This window comes from Grampus griseus (genome assembly GCF_964374135.1).
Source record: "Grampus griseus genome assembly, chromosome: 14".
Taxonomy (NCBI): Eukaryota; Metazoa; Chordata; class Mammalia; order Artiodactyla; family Delphinidae; genus Grampus; species Grampus griseus.
In genome coordinates this window covers 61,348,439-61,363,815 of record NC_139008.1, presented here as the reverse complement: position 1 = coordinate 61,363,815, position 15,377 = coordinate 61,348,439, and the positions used below count along the sequence as shown (strand labels likewise).

At 50.3% G+C, this 15,377-nt stretch overlaps 1 protein-coding gene across 2 annotated transcripts; it reads right to left on the bottom strand.

Annotated features, from left to right (window-relative positions):
• Nucleotides 1-5,850: 5,850 nt before the first annotated feature.
• On the bottom strand, nt 5,851-11,522 carry SLC52A3 (solute carrier family 52 member 3; the record flags this gene model as incomplete). 2 transcript variants are annotated; one of them, XM_082671643.1, is made up of 4 exons in its annotated part: nt 5,851-6,127; nt 6,635-6,758; nt 8,792-9,297; nt 10,941-11,522. In XM_082671643.1, the coding sequence occupies 4 exons, from the start codon at nt 11,505-11,507 to the stop codon at nt 5,915-5,917; spliced, it is 1,410 nt and encodes a 469-aa protein (XP_082527769.1). In that variant the 3' UTR covers nt 5,851-5,914. The 2 variants fall into 2 exon arrangements, with proteins under 2 accessions (XP_082527769.1, XP_082527768.1); XM_082671642.1 differs by having other exon boundaries at nt 8,792-9,257; nt 10,901-11,507.
• Between the last annotated feature and the right edge of the window lie 3,855 nt (nt 11,523-15,377).

Sequence of the window (15,377 nt, the reverse complement as noted above, 5' to 3'; positions counted from 1 at the left end):
TAGTTGCTCCGCGGCATGAGGGATCTTCACAGAGCAGGGATCAAACCCGTGTCCCTTGCATTGGCAGGTGGATTCTTATCCACTGTGCCACCAGGGAAGTCCCAATACAGTTTTTTTTTTGTTTGTTTGTTTGTTTTTGCTGCACCGCGTAGCATTGGAAGCATGGAGTCTTAACCGCTGGACTGCCAGGGAAGTCATCAAGTATACAATACAGTATTATTGTTAACTATAGTCATCATGCTGTATATTACTTCCCCAGGACTTATTCATCTTGTAACTGGAAGTCTGTACTGTTTGACTAACATTTCCTCATTTCCTCCACCCCCAGCCCCTGGTGAAACAGGGGTGAAGGGAGCAGGGCACAACCTTTAAAAGAACGACATAGCCATATGACAAGACATAAATGGTTAGAACCAACTAGGTCCAGGATGGCAGACAAGACTTCCACTAGACCTTAAGCCTCAGTATACGCTGAGGCTTATACACATCAACATGCTAAATGACATACCCACAGGTGCCATGACCGTTCCAAGGCTGACCGTAAAGGTCAAAAAGTGGGCGGTGCCCCAATTCCTGGAAATCCCCGCCCCTTCCCCCAAATATCTGGAATACTCCTCCCACTCATTAGCCTAGGAAATTACCCACCCCTATAAAAACTGACAACCCCATACCCTGGTGTCACTCTCACCTTCTGAGACGGCTCACACTCTGTCTGTGGAGTGTGTTTCTCTCTAAGTAAACCCGCTTCTTACCTATCACTTTGTCTCTCACTGAATTCATTCTGTGACGAGACATCAAGAACCTGAGCTTCATTAAGTCCTGAGACCAGGTGTGTGATCACAGTTAAAAGACCGTGGGTTCAAGTCCCACTCTGAGATGCATGGTTTCACCGGCAACCACCAATCTACTCTGTTTCTATCAGTTCAGTTTTTTTTAAGATTTTATAAGTGAGACTATACAGTATGTCTTTCTCTGTCTGACTTACTGCACTTAACATTGTGCCCCTCAAGGTCCGTCCATATTATCACAAATGGCAGGATTTCTTTATTTTATTTTATTTTATTTATTTATTTATTTATTTTTTAGATGTTGGGGGTAGGAGTTTATTAATTAATTTATTTATTTTTGGCTGTGTTGGATCTTCGTTTCTGTGCGAGGGCTTTCTCTAGTTGTGGCGAGCGGGGGCCACTCTTCATCGCGGTGCGTGGGCCTCTCGCTGTCGCGACCTCTCTTGTTGCAGAGCACAGGCTCCAGACGTGCAGGCTCAGTAGCTGTGGCACATGGGCTTAGTTGCTCCGTGGCATGTGGGATCCTTCCAGACCAGGGCTCGAACCCGTGTCCCCTGCATTAGCAGGCAGATTCTCAACCACTGTGCCAGCAGGGAAGTCCCATGGATTTCTTTATTTTTTATAGCTGATTATTATTCCACTGTGTATAAAAATACATTTCTTTATCCAGTCATCTGTTGATGGACACTTAGGTTGTTTCCATGTCTTGGCTATTGTAAACAAGGCTGCAATAAACATGAAGGTGCAGATATCTCTTTGAGATAGTAATTTTATTTCCTTCAGTTATATACCTAGAAGTGGGATTGCTGGATCGTATGGTAGTTCTATTTTTAGTTTTTTGAGGAACCTCCATACCGTTCTCCATAGTGGCTGCGTGAATTTACACTCCTGCCAACAGTGCACGAGGGTTGCCCTTTCTCCACATCCCCACGCACACTTAACTCTTGTCTTTTCGATAACAGCCATGTGGTAGATATCTCATTGTGGTTTTAATTTGCATTTCCCTGATGATTAGTGATGTTGAACACCTTTTCATGTACCTGTTGGTCATGTGTGTGTCTTTTTTGGAAAGACATATATTCAGGTCCTTTGTCCATTTTTAATAGGATTGTTTGGGTTTTTTGCTGTTGTAGTGTCTGGTGCTGCATCTTTCTTCTCATTTCTTCAGCTGAATCTCTTCTGATTCTCTGTTTTTTAAAGATTCATGTGATTAGATTGGGCCCACTCAAGAAATCCAAAATAAACTCGCTATTTTAAGGTCTGTAACCTTAATTCCATCAGTAAACCCCCTTTTGCCGTGTAAGGTAACATATTTACAGGTTTCAGGAATCAGGGCATGCACAGCTTTGGAGAGGCCGTTCTTCCCACCACTAAGTAATATTCGCTGAGCCCTTCTCAGGGCAAGGCATGGTGAGGCCTGTGGGTCCAGGATAAACAGTCCAGATGCAAGCCTTCCCTCATGGAGCTCGGAGCCCTGAAGAGCGAGGACCACTGCTCGCACATGACCCCATTTGCAGGGCCTGGGACCCACTCAGAGGCCCATGTGCCATCCGTCTAAAGCATTAGAAGGTATAAATCAAACCATATCGCCGTGCCCCCTGCTCTCTGCAGTTTCTCTGGAAGGTGGTTTGCAGGGTGTCTCCACTGCAGAAAATGACAGGACGGGGCTGAAGCTGGGTTCGGGCTCAGCGCTCTTGGGCAGAGGCTGGCTGGATTTGCCTAAACCTAGGGCAGCTCTGACCAGGTCAATCTCCCCAGAGCACCGGGGCCTGTGAGACTCCTGCCCCAGATGTCACTTTTCAGGCTCTGTTTTCCAGACAGTTCTAAACATTTCTCAGAGTATACTACCAGCAAAATGGTGGGAGGGAATGTCTCCTGGGGACCCCCACTCGGGATTTGGGTGGCCAGCTTCAAACCAGATCAGCCCTTCTTGCTCTGGTTTCTCGGGGCAGAGGCTGGGACCTTACCTGCTCTCCATACTCGGATCCCTTTAGCTCCCATCCATGGCCTGGGGTGGAAGGAAGGTCGTTCTGTCCTTTTTATTTAGAGACTCTTTGCTCAATCAGTCATTGACTTCCAGGAAAATTTCTTAGGAGACCAAAAAGGACAAATCGTATATGTCAGCCTGTGTGATAAGCTGGCCTTTGCATGGCTCACCCAGCGCAGGGCCCTTTCTGCCCAGATGGCTGCAGTAGTTTCCAAGTCTGTTTGTATCTGCTGTGGTTCCCGGCAATATCACCACCTCCCCGCCAAAACCCACAGAGGCCAACACAACCCTCCACCCCTTCACAACCTTGGCCTCTCAGGCCCTTGCCTCTGTGCCTGCCCCTGGCCTCCCTAATCTGGCCTCCTTTTAGGCGCTTGAATGCGGCCTGCTGCCTCCTGCCCCACCACTTTTGCAAGTGCAGTTTCTGCTGCCCAGAAGGCTCCTTCCTTCTTGCTTTACCTCCTTCCCTCCAACCACCTTGAGATACCAGCTTGGGGAGCGGGGTCGTCCTCAGGGATGCCCACCCGCTGCCAACCCTAGGCAGAGTCCAGAGTTCTGCTCTCATTCTTCAGGGAAACGTCCTTGGTTGGACTGTAGAGACATCACGTGACGTGGGTCAACTGGACTTAAGTTCAGGGAGGGGGTGGGTGGGGGTGGGGCGGAAGGGGCATCCAGGGTCCATAGCAGATATTCTCTCAAAGTGGAAGCTTTTTAATGACAGTTATTGAGCATTCACTCTTTGCAAGTGTGAGGCTGATTAACCCTCACAACAACCCTGAAAGGGAGGGGCTTTTATTGTCTCCATTGTACAGAGGAGGAGGTGGAGGACAGCTGACTTGTGCCTGGTAACTAAAAGGTTGTCAAGGTCACAGGCTTCCAAGGAGGAGGGCGGAAGCAAAACCATAGAGAGGGCTGTCAGATGGAGGTGCCTTTTCCAAACAGCAAGTCACCCGCCCTCCCACCTAGTGCTCGACAGAGTGTATTAGCATGGCCAGCACCGCACTCTACACGTTCTTCTGCATCTGCTTCCCACGTGTGTAATTAATCTTGGAGCATCTTCCCACGTCAGTAGAGAGATGGTCTTCTTGCTCATTATCTACTCCAATGTCTTTTCTGGGAGAGAAGACTGGAAACAACCCAAATGCCCTTGTAAGGGCAAATACAAATAAAAACATTTCTTTCTGGTGCCCAAAAGGGAAAGAGACATCCCCACTCCCTTTTCTTGAGCATTTAATTTAGAAAACGTAAATTCTTTCTCTGCTCCTTTTTGCATGTATGAGAGGCTTTTAAAAAAGCTGAATGAGCCTCTTGCCAGTTTTACCACACAAGGGAACCCTCTGTCTGCAATGTAAATATCAGGAAGCCACACCCCATCACCCAGTCTCCGGAGTGTGGGAGCTTAACTCAGGGTTTGGCTCCAAGTTGCGAAGCCACCTCCTTTCATAAAGATATGAGTTCTTCTTTCCTGTGGTTAAGGACAATTAGCTAACACAGAGAGCCACCCCAATCACTAGCTGAGTTCAGAATGACAAACCGTGTTATCTACTTCTCTTACTTGAGGTTATCATTTGAGAACCTGGATGTAATAGGTTGTGTCTACTGGACTATATAGAAGGGTAGAGTTTCTGCTTGTGCAATCTTTTTAGCAGACCGTCTGTGATGTGCACCACAATCAGGTTGAACATATATTCAATAGTAAAACTATTTTCTTTCTTTTCTACTTTTATGGAGAGGTTTTTGGGGTTGGTGGGAGATTTAGTGTTTAATTTTGTCTCCAACACCTTCAAATGTCTTTCTACAGAGGGCTGGTTGAACAAATCTGGCACCTCCACACAGTGGAATACTATGCAGTCACGACAAAGAACAAGAAGGCTCTCTGCATTTTCACTGTTGCCTGAAAGTGCAAAGTACACAGCAGTTTACTACTTTTTATGTAAAAAGGCTCTATGTTTGAATTTGCTTATATTTGCATAATCTCTGGAAGAGTAAACAGGGAACAAATAAAAGTGCTCATGTATGTGTTAAGGGGAACTGGGCAGAGGGGGGAGTGGACAGGGATGGAATTTCTTTGCTGAACATCATTTTATATTTTCTGACTTTTGAAACATGTGACTATATTATCTATTCAAAATTAAAAAGGAAGGGTGGCGGCAAGCAAACAAAACAAACCTCAAAAGCAAAGAAGTCCCAGGACCAGACATTCTCTAAGCCCTTGATTCTGTTTATTTCTGAGCTCAGCCTTGACCTTAGAACCAACTGAAAGCTGATTATATTGAAACTTTTTTTTTGGTGTTCATGCTGGACTTTTTCTTGGAAGGCTGACCTTAGTGTAAAAGCAGGGAATGTCTTTATTTAAAAAAAGAAAAACAAAAAGTAAAACCAAAAAACTATCAGGTAGCTAACATACTCTTCCCCACTCTCCTCCCCCCCCCCAGTTCAGAGGACTGCCTCCCAGTTCAGTGTCGGCCGGTGAATGGGGTGGGGGGGACTCACGTTCAGAGTCTTGCTGTGGCCCCTCCGCCCCAATCCTCTCTCTGCCTCTTAGGAGGTCACTTAATCTCCAAGGAGTGGGCCTTCCTGGGTCAGCAGGGGTGACAGGAAGGGGTGCAATGTTCCTCCATAGTGGGAATTGGGAAGCCAAGGTGCCTGAGATTCCACCGTTAGCCATCTGTCTTCTAGAAGCTTCTCTGAGACAATGGGGGAAAAAGGATATGGGGAAGGGGTCATCTCTCAACGCCTCTGGCCACTTCTAGGCTTTGTAGATTGTCACTCCTGTTAGTACTGTTGGGCGTCAGATCGGGATGTGCTGGGTGCTTCTGCATTTTATCCCTGTGCCAAACCTATGAAGTAGGTGTTATTTCTTATAATCCCCATTTTATGGATGAAGAAACAGAGGGATAGAGCAATCAAGTGACTTCCCCAAGGTCACATAGCTTATAATGGGCAGCTCAACCTCCCAGCTGTTCCGCTTCTAACATCCTCCAGCAGGGTGCTGCAAATCAGTTAAAGAGCTCTGCCTCCTAGCTCCCTACCACTGGCTCTGCGACCTTGGGCACACGCCTTGCCTCGAGGGGTCCCAGTTTCCGGGTGTTAGTCATGGGGGCGGGGCCTTGTGATGGACCACGCCACTTCAGTTGGCCTAGGTGGAGCACTGCAGGCTGCAGAAGTCAGCGGATGAGAAGAGCCTCAACACGTTGACCAGTGGGAACATGATAAGCGCTCCGAGGAGCGAGCCCAGCTGCACCGCCGCCCCGCACCACAAGAGGGCGCTGCGGCTACGGTCACGCAGGATCACGCCCAGCATCACCTTGACATAGCTCAGACAGCCAATGAACAGCACCCACGAAGCCACCTGCGGGGATTGGTTGGGAGAGACTCAGCAGTGAAGGTAACTTTGGGGCAAGCCCCAAGGGCGAAGGGCGCTTCTAGGGTGACCGAACAGGGCTAAGGGGACCCCATGGAATAACCTCTAAGTTCAAGGAGAGCCTTTTGCGGGTGACTCTGCTGGACTAACGGGGCCCCCTGAGTTGACCTCCCCAAGGACAAAGGAGAGCCCAATAGCTTTTCTGTCTCATGATCAAGTCAAGGGCAACTAAGAGAAGGCCACGCTGACATACACATAGTGGAAAGAGTGTGGCATTCAGGGGAGAAGCTGGACTGTCACCTTGGACCAGCCAGCTCACCTTCTTAAGCCTCTGTTTCCAAATAAGAAGCATCCCTCCCCCTCCCCCCAACCTTGGGCTTCCTGAGTGAGTAACCACAAAGACTTTGGTCAAGAGAAGGGGCTATACTCTCGACCTCCCAGGCCTTGGCTAGCTGGGGGGTGGGAGGCAGACAGCTCCACAGGCCAGATACTTACGATGAGGACTTCTCCACCCCAGTGGCCCTGCATGAGGGGGCAGGGGCTCATCACGGCCATGGCCATGTTGTAGGCCCCAAAGCCGGTCCCGAGCACTGTAAGGACCCCCAGGAATGGCAGAGACCTAGGACAGAGCGGGGGGTGGGACGTGAATAGAGGAGGTGAGTAGCCTGACCTCTGCCCCTACTCCCCCACCCTGCCCCAGCCCCAGGGGGCCACAGGGAGTGGTCAGAGTCTCCAGGCTTAGAGGTTAGACCCATGTGGAAACTTCCAGGCTACCCAGTTCAAGTGGGTCAGCGAGGTTCCTGGGGTCAAGGCTGGCCTAAGTCATCCTGAGTGTTAACAGCAGGGCCCAGCATCCCAGCAGGAAAAACAGAATAGACTCTAGTGCTACATGAGCCTGGTTCAAATCTCAGTTCCACCCGCAGGACTGGTCCCTAAGCCTCAGTTTCCTCACCTGCGTAATGAGTCTTGTGAGGCTGGGGAGCAGAGTGTGCAGGGCCTGGCCCTGGCTGTGGGCCCACCTGCTACCATCTGCTGCCATTTCCTGCTGTGATACTCCCCAGCCCAGCCAGGAAACTGCGCTGATGAGCGGGAGGCTTGGATCATGTTACTGGCACTGCAGGGTGTGTGCTGTGCGACCTCAGGTGACCCTTCTCCCTCCAGCCTCAGCTGCCTTGTCTACAACGTGAGGTTTGCATGATCTGGGGGTCCTGGTGGCTGGCTTAGAGGCACTACACTGGTGGCCTTCCATGTAGGCCCTCGGTCTGACCACTGAGGACACCATCCTTCATTTGAGGCCTTTTCCCTGGGGTCTCCCTGGCCACATTCTTCAGAACACTGACAGGTATGCACCCCTAGGTGACAGTGGAGGGGCTGCCCTGCCTCTAAGGACTCATCCTGCTCCAAAATTCTTGAATTCTGAGACTCTCAGACTCTGTATTTCTAACATTCTGGGCGTCTCAGCGTCCACAGGTCTGTGGCCTCTGGTCCTGCTCCCTGAGAAATCTCCAGCTTCCCTCCACAGTTTTTAAACCTCAAGGGAGAAAAATCAGCTTTCTGGCAAAGTGACATCTTCTGTGCAGCTCTCCTGTCCTCATTACTCCTCCTTCCCGGGCTGGGGGGTGGGGGGTGGGCAGGGCTGAGAGGCTGTGAGGCCAGGCAGGGCAGAGGAGCACGTGGGAGGCAGGGACACCTAAAGTTTCACAACCCCAAGGTGGGTGTTTCTCCTGTACGGATCCGAAGTCCCTACATCAGAACCACTTAGGCTGCTTATTAAAATATGAAATTGGGACTTCCCTGATGGCACAGTGGTTAAGAATCTGCTGCCAATGCAGGGGACACGGGTTCGAGCCCTGGTCTGGGAAGATCCCACATGCCGCGGAACAACTAAGCCCGTACGCCACAGCTACTGAGCCTGCGCTCTAGAGCCCTCGAGCCACAGCTACTGAAGCCCGCACGCCTAGAGCCCGTGCTCCGCAACAAGAGAAGCCACCGCAATGAGAAGCCCGCGCACACCGCAACGAAGAGCAGCTCCCGCTTCGCCGCAACTAGAGAAAGCCCGCGCGCAGCAAGGAAGACCCAACACAGCCATAAATAAATAAATATTTATATTAAAAAAAATTTGAAATCTAGGCTGGATCAATCTGCATTTTATCAATTTGCCCAGCCATTCTTCTAGAACCGCAGCTGTAAGGGAGCCAGCATGGGCCAGAGGCAGGAGGGCAGGGCTGAGATCCTGGGAATTAGACCATGGCAGACCCTTTCTCCAAGCCTCAGGGTTTCTATTTGTCAATGGGAACCTCACTTCCTGCTTGCTCCTCCACATGGGCCAATGGTGGTGACGGTGGACCTGACATGTGCCACTGCTGTAAAAGCTTTACCAGATTAGCTCGTCTTATGCCCCCAGCAACCTAGGAAGAAGACCTATGATTATCCCCACTTTCTAGATTCCTGAGGCACAGAGAGGTGGAGTGACTTGTCCAGTATCACAAAGCTAGTAAGTGGCAGAGCCGGGCTTTGAACCCAGGCAGTTGAGCCCCAGAAACCATATTCTTAACCACTACACATCCAGCCTGATAGGTGGGTGTGGGATTCTGGGTTCTGACGTGAAGTGTGCCCCCAACCAGAGTTCTCCAGGGCCAGGTGGGGGTAGACCTGTTAGGCAGAAACATGGAGAGGAAGCAGGCGAGAGGGTTGGCCATGGAGCTGAGGGTGGCGGACAGGTGGTAGGCCACAGGCCCATAGGTCAGGCAGGAGTAGGTCTGCACGGAGGGTAGCACGCCGTTGGTGAGCGCGTTCACAAAGGCCACCAGGATGTAAATGAAGGTCAGGCGGGCCAGGTGCCGGGGGGCTGTCTTCTCCTCCAGAGGCTCCTGGCCCTTGCCGCTGTCCTCCGGGCCTCGGAGGCCCAGGGCCTTCCCTTCCTGCGGCCGGATGGAGTGGAGGGTGACCTGAGAGGTGAGGAGGTCTTCTATGGAAGCTTGCCAGCGCCTGGGTAGACGCTGGAGGAAAAAGAAAGCAATGAGGCAGCAGGCCATCATGAAGGAGAGCAGGAGGAAGAAGACGAAGGGCGAGAAGGTGGCGGGGAGGTAGTGGCTTTCCAGGTGGACCACGGAGGGTGCTGTCCTAGCGAACTCAGACACCAAAGTGCTGCTAGCTCCCTGGGAAAGACAAAACAAGGGTCAGTCGGATCCCTGGGTGACGTCAGGGCACAGGTAACAACCCAATTAATGATGACAATACAGGCACACCTTGCTTCATTGTGCTTCACTTGGTTACACTTCGTGGATGTCGCGTTTTGTGTGTGCGTGTACACAAACCGAAGTTTTGTGGCAACCCTACATCGAGCAAGTCTATTGGTGCCATTTTCCCAACAGCATTTGTCCACTTTGTATCTCTGGGTCACATTTTGGTAATTCTCGAAATATTTCAAACCCTCCACTAACAAAAAGTTTACGACCTGCTGAAGGCTCAGATGATGGTTAGCATGTTTTAGCAATAAAGTATTTTTTAATGAAGGTATGTACATTGTTGTTTTAGACATAATGCTACTGTACACTTAATAGACTACATATAGTGGTAAACATAACTTTTATATGCACTGGGAAACCAAAAAAAATTTGTGTGACTCTCTTTATTGCAATATCGCTTTATTGCAGTGGTCCGGAACCAAACCCTCAATTATCTCCAAGGTCTGCCTGTATACAATAATATTAGGCATTATTATTAATAAGTAAGTGATGGATAATAAACGCTCACGCTGACTGATTGCTCACTGCACAGCAGCACGGTGCACGTAGTAGCTCGCGTGCGCCTTCTGACGGCCCCGCGCAGTGGGGTCCGTCACCCCTGGTTTTAGAGGGCACAGAGGTGTCAGGACGGTTTGTCTTACCTGAGGGTTCCGGGGAGTACGTGGCGAAGCCAGCGCACTTGGTTCTTTCTGACCCAGAAGCTACAGCTTCCCCCCCGACTGCCCTCCAGGGCTGGTAACCACAAATATACATGTTCAGAGGAGGGGCTGGCTGGAGACAGGAGAGCGGCCCCACCCAAAGGCGCCCTGTGGCGACTTTTTTCCGAGAGATATCACGCCTCTAGATTTATGTATGTGAAATTTCAAAAAATTTAAATGTTATCAACTAATTCAAACTCTCGAAAAAGAAAAATGCTTTCATGCTCTGGTGGCCCAGGCCACTGGTTCGCAAACACGGCTGTACTGCGGTGGTTTGGATAGTGTTAGGTGTATATACTGTCCAAAATCCAGTGAGGAAGTTTGATGTTGTAACAGCACGAGGCATTGAAGCAACGTCTGAAGTCTATGGTTCTCAGCCCTGTCTGTACATTAGTGACACCTGGGGAACTCTGCATACATACACGTTTACAATCCCTTATCTGCAATTCTGAAATCCAGAAAGCTCTAAAAGCCAGAATTTTTCTGTGACTCATTTGACAGCAACACTTGAGCTGGATATGAGTCTATTTACAGCCTTCATCTGCCTACTGGGCATGAACGCCCCAGGCTGTGGGCAGCGGGGGTCACTGTGCTGCATTGCTGAGTCACAGGCCCTGTCCCAGACTTGGGGTAAGTGTGTTCTAAAATCTGAAACTGCAGATTCCAAAACACACCTGACCCCAAGGATTTCAGGGCTGGGGGTGAGGGGGGTGCCCGCTGGCATATGTCTCAGCAGCTCCCCCAGGCCAGGTCAAGAACACTGGTCTACCCAACATCTAGGGAACACCAGCCCTCCGCAGGATCTTGCTTATGACCAAGAACAGAGCTGCAACAGCTCTGGGTAATGCCAGGTACCTGTGGGCTGTCCGTGTTCCTGGTGGTCTCAGGGATCGGGGTGGTGTCTGATGTCTCAGTGATGTTGACACAGGTGGTGAGACCCGAGCCCTGGGCGAGAGCCACCAGGGCAGGCAGGAGGCCGCTGAGTCCTTCACCCACAAAGAAGGTGGTGAGGTAGTGGGTGGGCAGCCTGCTCATGAAGGGCAGGAAGGTGACGGAGGAGGTGCAGTCCACCAGGGCCAGGAAGAAGGTGAGGACCAGAAAGGCGATGCTGTGGTGGCTGCCCAGCACCCAGGAGGTGACATTCCAGAGGAAGGCGAAGAGGGTGCAGGCGATGGTGCCCACCCCCAGCACAGTGAAGATGATAGGCACCTCGGAAAGGCAGCCGGGTTGGAAGTGATGAAGTAGGGTGACCAGCAGGGGGCCGACGTTGGCCAGCTGGATGATAACTGTGAGGTAGGAGGGCAGGTACCAGCCCTCGGGCAGCTCCGTTACCAGCAGGGGCAGCTCTACCCAGAGCCCGTTGATGGCCACCCAGGAGCCCATCCCGAAGGTACAGACCAGCAGGTGTATCAGGAAGGCCATGGTGACGTCTGCCCTGGGCCGGAGGCTGCTGCCTCCACAGATCAGCCTGCAGTGTTTGATGGAGAAAAATACTAGGTGAGCAAAGTCAGGTTCACCATCGAGCAAAAGACTGTGCTTCTGGGCCCTCCCCACGAACAAGGTGGCTTTTTATTAGCAGAAAACATGGACAAATTCCTTTATAAGCAAGCTTCCAGTGGGGAAGTCTTTCCTATCATGACTTGTAAATCCAGACCACAAAAGAAAAATTTGATACTTTCAACTGCATAAACCTTAGAACACACAAAAGCAAGAAAACCAACAAAACAGCCTCTGCAAAAATGCCAAAAAATACCAACAACAAGATCAAAAGACAGATGACATCCTGGGTGAAAATACTGCATGTAAATCACAGACAGAAGATTTATCTTCCTAATGTATAAAGAGTTTTTATAGATTAAGAACAAAAAGACCCAATAGAGAAGTAGACAAAGGATATGAACAGTTCAGAGGAAAAAGTACAAAGAAGTCTTAGACATATGAAAAGATTACCTTCATTCACCATGGGAAATGTCAATTAACAATGACTCCAAGGTGCCACTTCGCACTGTGAGATTGTCCCAAAGCCAATGTTTACCTGCCCTGGACAAAATGATGTATGTACGAGGTTATTATTTCTTGCAGCCTTGTTGGTAATAGCAAAACATGGGAGACAACCTCCCTGCCACCCACAGAAGAGGGGCTAGTGGAAGGGATGGCTGCCTCTTGGAATAGCACACACCTGTTACAAGGAGAGGGATGCAGGAGAGCTCACTGGCTGATAGGATAACGACAGGCCTCGAGGCCGAGCTGATAAGTGAACAACATCAAGGTAGGTAGACAGGAGAAAAGGAGGAAGGATATGTTCTCTTTGCTTGTATTTGCACAAAGCAGCCCTTGAAGGACACACAGAAACTGCTGGGATGTTCAGCACCTCAGTATAGAGCTTTTTATATAATTTAGATTTGTGAACCATGTAAACATACTATCTGGGGACTTCCCTGGTGGTCCAGTGGTAAAGAATCCACCTTCCAACGCAGGGGACGTGGGTTTGATCCCTGGTCGGGAGCTAAGATCCCACATGCCATGGGGCAATTAAGCTAACGCGCTACAACTACTGAGCCCGCACACCTCAACTAGAGACAGAAAACCCGCATGCCACAACTAGAGAGAAGCCTACATGCTGCAACGAAGAGGCTGCGCGCCACAGAAAGATCCCGCATGCTGCAACGAAGATGCTGCATCCCACGATGAAGACCCGATGCGGCCAAAACAAAAAAATAAAATAAATATTAAAAAAAGTCAGGATCATTGTCAAAAAAACATTAAAAAAACATACTACCTGTTACAAAAATAAGGTTATCTGATATAAAATTGCAGTCTGGAGTTTTTCTCCTCAAATTATAGAGCTCCCTCTCTGGACAGGCCCTGGGAGACTGCCTGACTGGAGCCCCCCTGGAACCATTCTGTGATCTGTTTACCACCTTCCCAGTTACCTGTGTCACACCACCTGTGCAGTTACCCTCAGTCTAAGGAAAAATATTGGAGAGGCTTTGTCAACTGAAAAAAAAAATCAGCACCGCACAACATAAGGGCAGTGAGTTTCAGTTTTTATTCAGGGGTCTTACTGAGGACTACAGCCTCAGATAGCTCTGAGGAACTGCTCGGGAGAGGTAGGGGAGGAGCCAGGATATGTAGGAATTTCTTGGCTGGGAAATACACGTAGTCATGCATACATCTTGGTAAAAGGTCACACACAAACACACACAAACCCAGATAGCGCAAGCTAATGATTTTAGTGTTTTTCTATGGACGGGAAGATGCAAGATTTCTGGGTCATTGAAATTCTTCCTTAGATATGCATCTTAACTGTCTAGGGGCTCTATATCCAAAACAGAATGCTTCATGCTGTTTTTCCATCCTGAATTCCCCCCAGGGAGCCCCGTCCGTGGTCAACTTCTGTGGGTTGCAGCTAGATCCTTGGAGAGCTGGAATGTCAGACAACATTCTTTGTTTACAGCTTCGAGTGAGACTCTGGAGCCAGCTGCCTGGACTTGAACACAGCTCTGCCTCTTAACTAACTGGATGATTTTGGACAACTGAGTTTGCCTCTGTGCCTCATTTCCCCCCTCTGTAAATAGAGGGCAATGATAGTCACGACCTCACGGTTTGTCATGAGATGCAATGTGTTAATGTGTCGTCTCAGTGCCTGCCGCACAGAAAACGCTCACTAAGGGTTAGCTGTTTTTGCTATGGTGCAACGCCAGGTTTGGTGACAATTATGTTTTTCTAATTTGCATGGAAATTAACATATGACTATTAAAATTAATAAAGGAAAAAAGTTCCCCATGAGGTACCACCTGAAATACTGGTGGCACATGCACCATTTTGGAAAGAGATGTTGATTGGGCCAATCACCTCCTTTTACCGATGGGAAAAGGGGTAGGGTCTGCAGGGGTGTAGGGGCTCTGCTGAGGCTGGTGATGGGATTTGGAGCTGGTCCCCTGCAGCACTTGGCTCCACCTACCTCTCCTCATGACGCTAATCTTGGTTCTGCTCAATTCACACGGTCAGCCTTTAACTCCTCGTCTCTCTTCTAGAACCCGCAGGGGCAGCCCTGTGGCTACGCCCCACCCAGGAAGCTCCCCTCCAGGTTCCCACATACAGAACTGACTCTCCAGTTCCAGACTCCTTTCCTCCTTCCGCCTTGGAGGGAACACAATCCTCGGGCTGCCACCTCTTCCTCTCTGGGAGGCAGAATGCAGAATGCAGCCCGACCTGCTTTCAGTCCCACTTCACCACCTCCTGTCTGGGAGCCTTAGGTGAGTCACTAAGCTCCATTTCCTCACCTGCGAAGCTGGCCCACTAACAGCCCAGGACAGGCCTGGTTCTGGGCATGCCCAGAGGACCCATGGAGAGAGGGCAAAATTCTGCCTTCGCCTGTGCACTCACTGCTCCTTGCCTGGGGCGCCATCTCCCTCCCGTCCATATCCCAGATTTCTGCAGGACCCTACCCCCCAGGAAACCTCATCTGGCTGCCCAGCCCTGGGACCCAGGACCCTCCATTTAGAGTTTTCCTGGTGTGGGTGTATGCTGGTACATTTCCCGGGGAGACTGAAGCCCCTGGAGGGCAGGGGCTGCTTTGGAATCTGGCTTTTTTTTTTTTTTTTTCCGGTATGTGGGCCTCTCACTGTTGTGGCCTCTCCTGTTGCGGAGCACAGGCTCCGGACGCGCAGGCTCAGCGGCCATGGCTCAAGGGCCCAGCCGCTCCGTGGCACGTGGGATCCTCCCGGACCGGGGCACGAACCCGTGTCCCCTGCATCGGCAGGCGGACCCTCAACCACTGCGCCACCAGGGAAGCCCTGGAATCTGGCATTTTGACGGCAGAAGAGCCTTTACAGATGACCTAGCTCAGGATTTGTAAACTGGTAACTCACTGGCCGCAGGCGAGCAGCAGATGTATTATTTTGATGTGTGGCATGTTGTAAATAATTAGTTACTGAAATCCACAAGTCAGGAAGGAGGTGGCATACGAAACTCAGGATTTCTGGCTTCTTGGGAATATTCTGGAAGACCACACCAGGACAATGTGCCCACATGGCAACAATCACCCTTGGCCCTCTGTAACTTAGGGCACCTGCCTGGGCCCCTCCATGCCCGGTAGACACTGCAACCCCTGATCAAGCCTAGCCCTTCTTTCTGAGAGCAAGATGTGGCTTGCCCAGGATCCCCCACTAGTTGGGGGCAAAATGGGGGCTGGGATCCAACCTTGGGCCTCTCAGTACTGGACTCCGGGCACTGAGTCCAGCCACCTGGAGGCAGACGCCTGGCCTGAAATTGCAGCTTCAACCCTGT